Genomic DNA, 14,429 nt, shown 5'->3' on the forward strand with positions numbered 1-14,429 from the left:
CTGGTACTATTTAAGTTTTATACTGTTTAAATTTTTTAAGTTGCTAAATATTTTCCCCTTTGGTTTTAGTGGTGATAGCTCTACTCATTAATCTGGGAAGCCCCATAAAAGAAGTACGAAGGGCCTCCATTCTTTGTCTCCAAGCCCTCAGTGGAGTGGTGTCTCAGTTCCACCTGGTAATAGATCATTTGGTTCCTAAAATAGAGGAGATCACCTCAGATGCCACCTATGTTGCTCAGGTAAACTCATTATCAAAGAAGATTGATCATGTGCGCATGCCTGTGTATACCTGTGAACAGTTTTGTCCTCTTTTGACATTTTGCTTTGTAGGGATTTTGATCAAGTCAAGTCACTGAAATTTCGAAATTGATGTCAATATCTGCACAACTTTCTCTTACCGTTTTTAAAAAAGATAGCATACAGTGTTTCAGTATGTGACTCTTGATAGTACTAACTTAGAGGTATTGTACCATTTCCTGTTAAGGTTTCAACAGGAAATGAAAAATGATTCACTATCACGTGATTTGGAAAAGACTCTTCTATGATTAGTACATTTAGCTTTTATAGTTTCTCAGGCCTTTTTTATCTTGATTTTCTTTTTGGTGTGCTAGGATTTAGCTACTTTGTTTGAGGAACTACAGAGAGAAAAGAAACCGAAATCTCATCAGAAGTTATCTGAAACTTTGAAAAACTTACTCAATTGTGTATATAGTTGCCCATCTTACATTGCAAAAGATTTGGTGAAAGTACTTCAGAAAGTCAACAATGAGGTATGTGCAATTCAGGTGGCTTACACATCCATGTAATGTTACTAAACACTATTGTATCGGCTAATGAGTGAGGAAAACATTTGCAGGAGTTACAGATACTCACTCAGAAGTGAAAATTTTCTTTATAATTTGGGAGAGGGAAGTGAGATGTAGAAACAGAGGACACAAAAAGCAAGTACTGGTAGATTTTTTTTTTTCTATTTTAAAATTGTATGTTATTCCTACATAATCATTTATTTGAAGTGAATTTAAAAAAGTAAAAACATGGGGAAAAACACTGAAGATGCACTGCTGAGAAAACTGTTGGTTTGTGTCTTCTGGTGGAAATCCTACACAAGATAATATATTTGGACATAAGCATGAATATTCCAGAATCCTTTGTTCATTCATAAAATGTGTGTGTTTGAACATTATTTCTGGGGGAAATCCATAGCTTTCATTATGTCGTCAGGGAGGCCTTGGCACAAAGGAGGTTGTGAATCACTGTTTTTTGTGATGGCACATGTGATCAGACTGTTCCAAAGTGCATGGATGCTTCACCAGTCTCAGACTGACTGCAACGTGGAGAACTCAGGCAGGTGTCAGTGGAGTGAAAACCACATGATCAGATTTTCCTGGTGGCAGCCAACAGATGGCATTGAGCGGCTTTGTGTCATCCCTTGTAGTTTAAACTAGGAATTGACTGTCTGTTCTGTGAAAGACCAAATAGTAAACATTTGTTCTGTGGACTCCCACAGTCTTTTCTTCTTGCAGGTGCTTGGCTCTGCCATTGTATTGTGAAAGTTGGAGCCAGTTATGTAAACATGAGCTTGGCTGTATTTCAGTAAATAAAATTGACCAAAACAGGTGGACCTCTGGATTTGGCCCACGAGCCATAATGTGCTGGCATTTGGTTTAGTTGTTAAAGACCTCACATACATAATTTGGAAGTTCTGTTTGAGGAAATATGCAGTGTTTGCTAAAATTTATTTTTGTGGTCGAAAACTTTAGTTTGTGTTTCTTGTTATCAGAAAGTCTTGGGATACCTACAAATTACTCCTCATTTCTGAAGGGTTTAGAGCTTTTGACTATTATAAACTGAACCATCAGAGAAAGCCTGAGTGCTTAATTGGATTAAATAGCCTTGCTCCTGTCCAAGGGATCATTTTTAATTGTTTTTTTCTCCAGGCTAAGCTCCCAGGCTTGTAACATCATATCTTGGGATGTCTTTGTAAAGCAAGCAAAAATAGGTGTCAGTAGAGATAACTGTTTGCTAATAAATTTCTCCAACTTTAGATGGTGCTTTCTCAGCTGTTGCCTATGGCTGAACAACTGTTAGAAAAAATCCAGAAGGAGCCGACAGCTGTCCTAAAAGATGAGGTCTTTATTTTACATCTCACTCTGGGAAAATATAATGAATATTCAGCTTCCCTTTTACATAAGGACCCAAAGAGTCTAGATATATTTATAAAAGCTGTACATACAACAGAGGAACTTTGCACAGGAATGCCAACCATTCAGATAACCGCTCTTGAAAAGGTCAGTGAATTTTTTAAAGACTAAAGTATGTTCAAGCTCTTAAAATTTTGTAGTGTTTTACTTGGAGGAGCTAATGTAATGTTTTAAAATGGATATGATTTGTTTGGCCTGCTTTTGCAAAATTGAGTGATATGTAGGTGTGATAAAGCTACATTTTAGCTGACAAAATGGGAATAATATTACATCATAAAAAAGAACTGTTTAAAGGTCATTTTTGGGATTCACATTTGTTGAGCTCAATTGCCTTTTTTCTACCTCCTCTAGATTACAAAGCCATTTTTTGCAGCTATATCAGATGAAAAAGTTCAGCAGAAGCTTTTGCGCATGTTGTTTGATTTATTGGTGAACTGTAAAAATTCACATTGTGCTCAAACTGTTAGCAGTGTTTTTAAAGGGGTAAGTTACGCAATTTCTATAATTTATTTATTATTGTTCTCTTCCAAGTAATACCATGTTTAATCAACCTCTGATAATCCAATGCCTTTAGAGTGTCAGATGTTAGCATTAATAAGAATCATGGACAAGTAGCTCATAGAGAAGTGCAGAATCAAAATTATAAGTCTTCACCACGATTTTTATTTTGTGAAATATTTATATTTTAACCAGGTTGGGTATAGTGTTAGTTTGGCTCTTACATTAGATGGGATCTATTTGTTTTATGCAAGGATTTTCAATGGAGTACTCCTTAACGGACTACTCAGCGGGTTCTACTTAATTTAAATAGTTGTTTGGTGACATGTATATCGTGGAATTGAGCATGTGCTCATTGGTTTATATGTATATTAAAACATAGCTGTACATCAGAACAACCACTTAGTTACTTTGTTTTGTTGTTAAAAAGAAAACAAGTTCACAAAAGTAGGTACTAGTATGGGGAAGTCCTAGTATGCAGATTCACCAGTTCTCAGTATTTAACATATTTTCTTAGATTTCTGAGATGCAGATTTCTAAGTGAAACAAATTAAGCTACAGAACAGTGTGTATACTACACTCCTGTTTGTGTGGTGTTTTCGTCTTTATACAGCTGTTAGGACATGGAAAAGAATATGGTGGCATTTGCCTTCGGGGTTTGGGATTGGTTTGGGCTCTAAAGTCCTAGGAAAATGTGAAAGTGGACATGGACATTTAAGTCAACATCTGTTTCTCTAAGTTTATCCCATGAAGTGTATCATCAGTCATTCTTCATTCATATTTCAGATTTCTGTTAATGCTGAACAAATCAGAATAGAACTGGAGCCACCAGACAAAACAAAGTCCTTGGGCACAATTCAACAAACGAGAAGACAAAAAATGCAGCAGAAGTAAGAGCTAGGAGTGCAATGAAAGCATGCTATTTATTCCCCGGTCCTTGAATGTTATGAAACCATTATAATTTTTTGATGCCCATTAATTTGGCATACATAGTATGATAATTTTTACTTTGCATTGATAGTGTTTGCTTTTCAAATATTTTCTGTTTCCCAGAAAATCACAAGATCTAGAATCTGTTCAGGAAGTTGGAGGTTCTTACTGGCAAAGAGTAACCCTCATCCTAGAATTACTGCAGCACAAAAAGAAACTCAAAAATCCTCAGATACTGATACCAACTCTTTTTAACCTGCTGTCAAGGTACTGACACTTGGCCTTTGCATTTGATCTATGAGAGAATAGGATTCTAATTCATGCACATCTTACTTAACATTCTTTTTTTTAAATATAGTCTTTTCTTAACTAGTCTATAAAATAAAGCAAGTTAAGTACTGTAGTTGAAAGGTTAAAAGAAAGTTGTTAGGTACCCATTGTTAATGCCCAAATTGATCATCCTCTTGTGTTGTACACTGAATGGCCATTCCCCTTATAGCCTGCTTCTTAACTTTCAGAATCGAGTTCTTGGGGCATGCTTACTTTAAAGATAAAGGGAGAAACCCGCTATGGTTTTTAAGTATAAATTACCAGATAGCTGTAGTGTTTGCCATTGTATTGTAGATAAAACTTGTTTTTGTCTGAAGAGAATGTAATTCTCAAGGTTCTCTAAGATTTCAAATAGGTTGATGGAGAGTACAACAGAGAGATAAAATTTGACATTAAGCACCTGCCCATATGAGAAAAAAAATCAGTTAGAATCTTGTTTTTTTATAGGCTGTGTTTAATGTAAATATTTTAGTTATTCCTAAGTAAATATGCATTCTGGAGAGTGGTCATTAATGCATAAGTGAAATTGTGTAACTTCATTTCTCATTATGTCTTTGCCGGGGGGTCCTGAAGGAGCTTAGAACCTCTGCCACCGGAGCAGGGAAATATGGAATACACCAAACAATTAATTCTTAGTTGTTTGCTCAACATCTGCCAAAAACTATCTCCAGATGGTAGCAAAATACCAAAGGGTATGTACTTTGTTGGAAGGAAACGATGGAAAGATTACTTGCTTTGCGTGCATATGTACCTACCACTTAGAGGTTTTTTTTTTTTTTTTTCCTCCTCACTCTAGATGTTCTGGATGAAGAAAAGTTCAATGTGGAATTGATCGTTCAGTGCATCCGTGTTTCAGAGATGCCGCAGACCCATCACCATGCCCTTTTACTTTTGGGTACTGTTGCTGGAATATTTCCTGTAAGTACTAATGATTTTGAGACTTCAGCAGATATTTTGATATTTTTTTTCTTCAGAGGAAATGCGTAAGTGCTCACTGGTCTGAATTCAGTCGACTTTGGGTCTTATTGGTGGGACTCTTAGCCCTGTCTCTTAACAGTTTTGGCACTGTAGCTGGTTGATCTTGCTAAGCTTCAGGTCCTCTTCTTGTAAAATGGCAATAATAGTAACCTTCTTTGTAGGATTATTGTGAGGCTGTGACTGGGTAGTTTATGGTTTGCACTTAGCACAGAGCCTGACACCATGTAACTTATAAGCAGTAGTGTTGGTGTTCTTTGACAAAAATTACCATCCCACTGTCCTCAGACAGCTTTTGTCCAGTGAGTTGAGAAAAAGTACTTTGATTATAAACTACCTGGGTGAGAGAAATCCTGTTCCTTATAGAAGTACATCTTTTGAAGGTAATTGAGATTTTTTTTTCCTGTTGGGGATTGAGGTCACAGGTTCTTAACCTGGGGTTCTCTGGGAGCTTTAGCAGTCTTTCAGTATACTAAACATCACATAGATTTTATGCATATAGAACTTTTTTCCTTGGAAGAGAATCAGTAGCCCTCAGAGGAGTTGATAACTAGAAACAATTAAGAATCATTTATATTTTTTCTTTGCTTTAATTGAAATATAGTTCATATACAATAAAATTCATCCATTTAAATGGGTTCTACTATTCACTGGTTTCAGTATGTTGACAGAGTTGTATAAATATCACCATTCTCTACTTCCAAAACATTTTCATCACCTCCAGAGAAACCCCATACTCATTAGCCATCACTCTTTATTCCCTGTATCACTATAATTTCTGCCCCTGGCAAACACTAATCTACTTTCTCTCTCTTGGTTTACCTGTTCTGGACATTTCATGTAAATGGAATCCTATTATATGTGTGCTTTTTAATGCTTTACTTCTTTCACTTAGCACAATGTTGTCCAGGTTCATGAATGTTGAAGTTTGAGTCAGTATTTCTTTTTTATGGCCAAATAATATTCCAATGTATGTATGTGCCAGATTTTGCTTATTTGTTGGTCAGTTGACAGACATTTATTTCTATGTTTGGGGTATTGTGAATTATGCGCTGTGAACATTTGTATATGAGGTTTTGTATAAATATGTTTTGTGTTCTCTGGTATATACTGAGGAGTGGAATCTGTGAGTCAGAAGTTAACTTTAATTTTCTTAGAAACTCTTAGAAACGCCAAGCTGTTTTCCAAAGCATCTATATAATTTTGTACCCACCGGCAGTTACGAGAATTGTAATTTCTCTAAACCCTCTCTGCTAGCTGATCTTTTTTTTTTTTTAAGTCATTCTTGAGTGTGTGAAGTTTCTTAGGATTTGGATTTTGCATTTCCTTAAATGCCTAATGTTGAGCATCTTTTCGTGTGCTCATTGACCATTTCTTTATCTTTGGAAAAATGTCTTTGGGAATCCTTTGCCCATTTTTAAATGGAGTTGTGTCTTCTTTTATTGCTAGACTATAATGAATCATTGATATTTGGTGTGCTTAAAATGGAAAATGTTGAAAGATGTATTTTCTTTCAGGATAAAGTTCTACACAACATCATGTCTATTTTTACATTTATGGGAGCCAATGTCATGCGTCTAGATGATACTTACAGTTTTCAGGTTATTAACAAGACTGTGAAGATGGTTATTCCAGCACTTATTCAGGTAAGCTGTCTTTATACCATCAGTAGTTTTTTATTGTTTAAGTGTGCTGCATACCCAACATGAAGCCCACCACAAGGCTTGAACTCATGATGCTGAGGTCAAGACCTAAGCTAATAAAATCAAAAGAGTCAGACGCTTAACTGACTGAGCCACCCAGGTGCCCCAGGTTTTTTTGTTTTTGGTCTTCAAATTTTTACATAGTATGAAAGTAGAAGTAAATAAGTGACATTAAAAGCCTTTCTGAAATGCTCAGGTATTTGTGCTTCTTACATTTTAGAATGCTGAAGCTAATAATTAGTTTTAGTAACAATGACCATTCCAAAAATACAAGGAAACATGCATAACTGGTTTGCTGTGCTAAAGGGGTAGAACTATACCTGGGGCTTAATGTTACACTGACAGAGTGAATTTAAATTTGCCATATATTGCACTTGGATAATACTGTTATGCAGGTTAGTGAAGGTAGGACATCTTAGAGTTACAGTGACAAATTTGTTAATTCAACAAACATTTTTCAAGTGTTCTCTAAGAGCCATGTACTCAGGGATGCCTGGGTGGCTCAGTTGGTTGGACGACTGCCTTCGGCTCGGGTCATGATCCTGGAGTCCCGGGATCGAGTCCCGCATCGGACTCCCAGCTCCATGGGGAATCTGCTTCTCTCTCTGACCTTCTCCTTGTTCATGCTCTCTCTCACTGTCTCTCTCTCAAGTAAATAAATAAAATCTTTAAAAAAAAAAAAAAAAAAAAAGAGCCATGTACTCAGAGATGATTGAGTCTCTACCTGGAAGGATGAACCATTTGAAACTAAAAATCATCCTTAAAAATAAAAGAGCTTGATTATCTACATGAATTTTCTGTTTATCCCCACCTGTTGTTAGTGTCTTCTTCACATTATTGGCCATTCCAGGGATGACCGTATTCAGCACTCCTCTTCTTTTAATCTTGGTATTAGGTTGATACTCTCTGTGTCCAACAAGTTGGCAAGTACAGGACACAGATATTAAAAGAAAAATAACTGTATGCATCAACATCATATATGCCAGTTGAATAGGTCTGTGCTGAAAGAGTTCAGAATAAAAGACAGCACCCATGAGCCAGGAAGACCACAAAGTTTCCTAAGAAATACAATTTGAACTGATAGGAATGAAGGACAGGATTTGCTTGATGAAATGACAAGGTCCAGGAATGTGTACAGTGTGTGTGTGAAGAATGTAAGTTAGAGTGATGTGTGGAGTTCAGAGTGTTGAGACAGGGAGAAGTAGAGGGCATTGGTTCATTCATTCTTGCATTCAACAACCGTATTTGTAGTATCAGTTCCAGATTTCAGTGGTTTGAACATTATTCTGTAAGCAACAGGGAGTTTTGGGCCTTTTCTGTGTTCTGCTTATGTAGATTATACCCATTCTTCTCCGGTCAGAACACAAATCCTTCTTGTTGTGTGTAGGTTCCCAGTTGGCCTAAGAGCAGACTTGTTCTGAGTGCCACATACTTGGGATCTGTCATTTAGTACCTCCAGTTGGTATCTTTCCCCATGTGAGTCTTGTTCATACAGATGATAAATCTTTGTGGCGGGGCTCACATCCTACATGTTGTATTCCCCTCAGGGCCATGCAGTCCCTAGTATGTAATCTGTACTCACTGAATATTTACTAATAGTTCCTTGATTATTCATGTTCTTTTGATCATTTTGGGGGGGACACATCTGAAGGTCTTCCCAGGTCTACCTGAAAGCTTCTTTGTGAAGGGTTATTTGCTCCTACTCATTGTTTCTACTTGCTGTTCTGCAGTCCGATGGTGGAGACTCTGTAGAAGTCACGAAAAATGTGGAAGGAATCGTGGTGAAAATCATTAACGTGTTTGTGGATGCACTGCCACACGTTCCAGAGCACAGGCGCCTGCCCATCCTTGTTCAGCTTGTCGATACATTAGGTGCAGAAAGATTCCTCTGGGTTCTCCTCCTCCTGCTCTTTGAACAGTATGTCACTAAAACAGCGCTGGTGGCTGCCTATGGAGAAAAGGTCAGAGTACAGGGCGGGGTGACCAGAAGGAAATGCTGATGTTTCACACACACTTCGTGATACTTTCCAGTTCATGTGTAGGGCCAGTGATGCTTATGTCTGTTATTTACTTATTCATTTGTTTGTTTGTTTATTTTTTAAAGATTTTATTTATTTGATAGAGATTACAAGTAGGCAGAGAGGCAGGCAGAGAGAGAGGGGGGAAGCAGGCTCCCTGCTGAGCAGAGAGCCCTACAAGGGGCTTGATTCCAGGACCCTAAGATCATGACCCGAGCAGAAGGTAGAGGCTTAACCCACTGAGCCACCCAGGTGCCCCTACTTATTTATTAAAGATTTTATTTATCCATTTGACAGCATAAGCAGGCAGAGTGGCAGGCAGAGGGAGCGAGAGAAGCAGGCTCCCCGCTGAGCAAGGAGCCTGATGTGGGACTTGATCCCAGGACTCTGGGATCATGACCTGAGCCACAGGCAGATGCTTAACCGACTGAACCACCCAGGCATCCCACTTATGTCCATTATTTAACAGTACTTGCTCAGAACTGTTTTAAAAGATATTTTTTACTTTTTTTAAAAGATTTTATTTATTTGACAGACAAAGATCACAAGTAGGCAGAGAGGCAGGCGGAGGGTGCTTTGTGGGGGCGGTGGAGGGGGGAAGCAGGCTCCCTGCTGAGCAAAGAGCCCAGTGTGGGGCTCGATCCTAGGACCATGACCTGAGCTGAAGGCAGAGGCTTTAAACCACTGAGCCACCTGGTGCCCTGTTTTTGACATTCTTTACAGTTGCTTTCAGAGCCTGTGGCACTCCGAATACCCTCAGTAGCAATGGATTATTTGCTGTGGGTGATTGGACTTTCCTGAGAACTGGTCTGTAGTGCCATGCTAGGTGGTTCTGTTTTAAGCCTAACACAGTACGGCTATAAAGTAATTAAACTGTGTCTCTTGAAAATGGTTTTGAAGGCATTTCATGGGGAAGGGTAGGAGTGTCAGGATCATCAAAATTGTCACAACACTGGTGATTGTTTTTAAGAGCCCTGTTTGCATAGATGAGGGTAGAACTTCTAGGTCAAGGTTAGGCTTTTAAATGACTTTTTAGACAGGATTTGGGATAGGTCTAGATGTACCCTAAGTAAAGGAACATATTCTGTTCTGCTAGAAATCACAATGCAGATTTTCCTGGAATTAGGCCCACACAGTTCTCATAAATTGGCTTTTTTATGTAGGACACTTCGTAACTCATTCATCTGGGATACAAATGACCATAAGGAACAATACGTAATGCCTTTGCATGCTAAGAAATATTTTTAAAACATTTCCCTAACGTGTACTTACTAACAAATTGGATAGGTATAGTTTTATTACCTATTTTTCTTCTTTGTACAGGATGCTATTTTAGAGGCAGACACTGAATTTTGGATTGCAGTCTGTTGTGAATTTAGTGTCCAACATCAGATACAAAGCTTGATGAATATTCTTCAGTATTTACTAAAGTTGCCAGAAGAAAAAGAAGGTAAGCGTTAAGTGTTAATTACTGTTTCATCTGAAAGATTAAGAGAAGCAGAAGACTGTGCCTGTTATCCTTAGAGCACATAGTACGTTTTTAGAAGGGTTTTTTGCAAGTAACTTAATAATTTTTAAATTATGTATGATTGTGTGTCTTCTCAAGTCCTTGTGGAAAATAGAAAGTAGGACTTCAGCTCACCTCTCCTCACACACTGGCTTTTTTACTGCTCGGCTTCTGTGGATGTGTTGGCTGTGGAGTGTTACCAGGGGCACCAGGATGCGTTATGGTAAAATGACAGCAGGTTAGCAGGGACTTAATAGCTGTCTCTTGACTTCCCATTAAAATATTTGTGAAGAGGGGCGCCTGGGTGGCTCAGTGGGTTAAGCCGCTGCCTTCGGCTCAGGTCATAATCTCAGGGTCCTGGGATCGAGTCCCGCATCAGGCTCTCTGCTCAGCAGGGAGCCTGCTTCCCTTCCTCTTTCTCTGCCTGCTTCTCTGCCTACTTGTGATCTCTCTCTATCAAATAAATAAATAAAATCTTTAAAAAATATATTTGTGAAGAGACAGGAAGAAGAAAAACAGCACAACTTTGGTAACTAGGGGCGCCTCTGTGGCCGTTGGTTAAGCATCTAGCTTTGGCTCAGGTCGTGATCCCAGGGTCTTGGGATCAAGCCCCATGTTGGGCTCTTGGCTCACTAGGGAGCCTGCTTTTCCTTGTTCCTCTGCCTGCCATGCCTCCTGCTTGGGTTGCTCTCTCCTACTCTCTGTCAAGTAAATAAATAAGATCTTTTTTTTTTTTTTTTAAAGATTTTATTTATTTATTTGACAGAGATCACAAGTAGGCAGAGAGAGAGGAGGAAGCAGGCTCCCCCGCTGAGCAGAGAGCCCGATGTGGGGCTCGATCCCAGGACTCCGGGATCATGACCTGAGCCGAAGGCAGAGGCTTTAACCCACTGAGCCACCCAGGCACCCCAATAAATAAGATCTTTAAAAAATAAATAAATAAATATTAAAATTTTGCTGTGTATGTGAGTCTAGAAAATAATTCCACCAGTGAGACTGGTTTAAGAAAGGGTTTGATGTGTTCTTCATTCTCTGCCTTTTGAAGCAGAGCAGCAAGGAGTCCACAGGGACTATTTTCTGTACAGCTAGCTGATTTGGCCCTGCAGCGGCTTGTCTGATCCTCCATTCTGCTTAGGTCTGGCAGGGACAGACCAGCCTGGAGAGCTGTATATAGTAACCTGTTTATGGAAGAAGTCTTCAATTAGAGTCACTCTCTAGGACAGTGTTTTCTAAGTGGCCCACTGTGGACTCCTAATTACTGTATCTTCAAACCCTTCTATATTAGATAAATGTGGATATGGGATTCTACAAAGTTTTAGGAGACACATCTGTGAACTTTTAGAATTAAACGTTGAAGCTAGAGAAGACCCTTCCTTTATTCTGCCCCGGGCCACTAAGTAAATGCCTCTGTGGCTTCAGGATTGGGAATAGATGCAATACTAAAAGACACATTTTGTAGTGCTTTTGTCTTTCATTTGCTTGTCTTAGTTGCCTTGGGTATTTTTTGTTTGTTGTACTCCCAGGACTCTTGGATATGTTAATAAATATACATCTTTCACTAATTCAGAAGATGAAAAACTGGGTGTGATAGATTCACAAATTCCAATCAGAAAATTATATCCCATGTACCGTGCTTTTTATATCCATATCTTCCTAAAGATTTCACATGAAGATGAGTGAGGTCACTTGTCATCTTGTTCTTTTTCAGAAGCTGTTCCCAAAGCTGTATCAACTAAAAGTGAATCACAAGAAGAAGTGCTACAGATTTTTAATGTAGACACTCACACTAGCAAGCAACTGCGGCATTTTAAGTTCTTGTCAGTGTCCTTCATGTCTCAGCTCCTGGCTTCCAGCCATTTTATCAGAAAGGTGATATGTTTTTTAACTGTATTTATGAAAAAATTATTTTTTTGAAGGAACTATTTTGAAAAATATTTTTTTGAAGGAACTATTGTTTAAATTAGTAAAAAGAGATTGGCAAATAGAAAAACATGAGGCAGCCCTTAAAGATAAGAAAAATACAGTAGACTTTACCATAAACAATTTGGCGTGATCTGTTATGGCTGTACACATGTAAACCCTGCCACTCCGTAGTTCCACTCTCCAGCGGTACACAGGCATACCTCGTTTTACTGTGCTTCACAGGTGCTGTGTGTATTTTGTTTTTTTACAAATTGTAGGCTTGTGGTCTCATGCACCAGTTTTCCAACAGCAATTGATCACCTCAAACTTTTTCATTTTATTTGGTACGGTGACCTGTGATAAATGATGATGACTTGCTGAGAGATCAGGGGATGGTTAGCATTTTTTAGCAATAGGGTATTTCTAAGTTATGTACATTGTTTTTTTTAGATACAACACTATTGCACATGTGATAGACTATAGTTAGCATGAATATAACTTATATGCCCAGGGAAACTTACATGCCCAGAAAGTGCATTCTACTCACTTTACTGTGATGACTTTATTGTGCTGGTCAGGACCTGAATCTACAGAATCTTCGAGGTATGCCTCTGCACCCAGCAGAAACATACACACAAGCCAACATTTAGCAGACGTGCTACAACACATTGAGGAGAACCCCCGTGAGAGCGGTAGTTGTGGTAGCCCAGAACTGGCAGCAAGCCAGGTGTGTGTGAACAAGAGATGGAAGTGTCCATCGACATAAATGGACACGAGTGAATCTCAAAAAGGCAATAGTAAAAGAAAACAGGCAGGCACACAAGAATACACCCTAATTCCAGTTATGTAAAGTTGAGAAACAAGCACAACAAATCTGTGGTGTTAGAAGTAAGGACAGTGTTTACCTTTGGGAAGGAGGGAAAGAGTGGTAATGAGATCAGGTAGAGGAAGGATTCTGAAGTGCTTCTAATTGTAGGCTCTTTATCTGCATACAGCAAGCTCTGTACCTGTGATTTAGATGTCTTCCTGTTTGTGTGTTAAACTTTACACACAGGAAGAAGGAAATACAGAAGCAAAATGAAAAGGAAGGATTGGGAACATCAGAGTGGTTGAACATTAGAAAGTCTGTTCTGTTTCTACTGCATGAGCAGGTCAACAGGGAAAACCGTATGACAATTGAAGAATTTATAGAGAAATCATTAGATAAATTCAGTACTTATCATGGTTTAAGAAAAATCCTCCTAGCCTCCAACATAGATGGGAACTTCCTTGGCCTAATATAAACCAGAAACTGGTTTATATCCCACTTCTTAATGAGACAGACATTGTAAGTCTGGAACAAGGAGGATGTCCTGTCCTGTCCTGTCCTGTCCCATTGCCGTTTCTATTCTGCAAAAGAATGGAGCCTAAGAATCAGAAAACATGGTCACCAAGCTCCTAGAGCGAATAATTCATTTTGCAGGCTTGCTTGATAGGGGTTAGTGTGGACACTCCTGAGGATCCGCCTGCCAAGGACAGTGGTGGTGCACGAGCAGTCGGAGGGGTCACACCCGTCCAAAAGCAAGGGAGGTGATGATATGGCGGGAGTTTTGCGAAGTAGGTGGGGAAAGAGAACTGTCCTATAACTAGAACCACCAGGGTTTGTTTTCCATTTGGGGAAGGAAGACTGATCTCACACTGTATACAAAAGATAATTTTAAGTAGATCGTGAAAAGGAACACTTAGAAGAAAATTGAGAACAGTGTGACCAGAGGATGGAGAATTAATTTAAAAGTTCAGTTCAACAAAAGGCCACCATAAGCAAAATGAAAAGAAAGCCACAGTTACAAAGTTCATAAATTCATTTCCCCTAAGAACATCTGGCAGAGAATATGAATTCACTAAAAAGGGAACAGAAATGGTCAATTAATATGCAACGAACTACATTCCTAGTAGGAAGGAAATTGCAGATTAAATGGTAATGCCACTCTGATGTCCCTCAGATTAGCAAAAATTTAAAAGCTCTTACTACCAAGAAGTGGCAAGGCTGTGGGGACACAGTTATTTGTGTCCACAGTGATGGGTAAGGTCTCTGAATAGGGACTTCAGAAAGCACACGGCAGTCTCCAGGTTGGAGATGCGCATCTCCTCTGATGTAGCCATTCCCTTTCTTGGGTATGTGCCCTACAGAAAGGGGCCCGCTTGTTCAGGGAGATAAACAAAAATGTTCTTTTCTAACGTTCTTACCAGCAGAAGACATGGACATAAACCAAAATGTCTATGGTAAACAGAGGTGGACGAGCAGATACGGCATGGTATGGCCTGTGGTGTATGCAGAGAGCACTGTGTGCCTTTAAATAAGCACTAGGACGACATGAGTGCTGTC

General features: G+C 38.9%; 1 protein-coding gene across 1 annotated transcript in view; it reads left to right on the plus strand.

The window, feature by feature from the left end:
* Positions 1-14,429, plus strand: part of HEATR1 (HEAT repeat containing 1) — a 49,610-nt gene that overhangs the window by 25,219 nt on the left and 9,962 nt on the right. Inside the window, exons 22-33 of the mRNA XM_082720843.1 lie at positions 70-239; positions 612-770; positions 2,046-2,288; positions 2,553-2,684; positions 3,486-3,589; positions 3,753-3,896; positions 4,533-4,651; positions 4,756-4,877; positions 6,452-6,580; positions 8,368-8,598; positions 9,979-10,105; positions 11,871-12,031. Of these exons, the coding sequence (XP_082576969.1) occupies positions 70-239; positions 612-770; positions 2,046-2,288; positions 2,553-2,684; positions 3,486-3,589; positions 3,753-3,896; positions 4,533-4,651; positions 4,756-4,877; positions 6,452-6,580; positions 8,368-8,598; positions 9,979-10,105; positions 11,871-12,031 (1,841 nt within the window). The remainder of the gene's footprint in view (positions 1-69; positions 240-611; positions 771-2,045; positions 2,289-2,552; positions 2,685-3,485; positions 3,590-3,752; positions 3,897-4,532; positions 4,652-4,755; positions 4,878-6,451; positions 6,581-8,367; positions 8,599-9,978; positions 10,106-11,870; positions 12,032-14,429) is intronic.

Source organism: Mustela nivalis, assembly GCF_964662115.1.
Source record: "Mustela nivalis genome assembly, chromosome: 2".
NCBI classification, from domain to species: Eukaryota; Metazoa; Chordata; class Mammalia; order Carnivora; family Mustelidae; genus Mustela; species Mustela nivalis.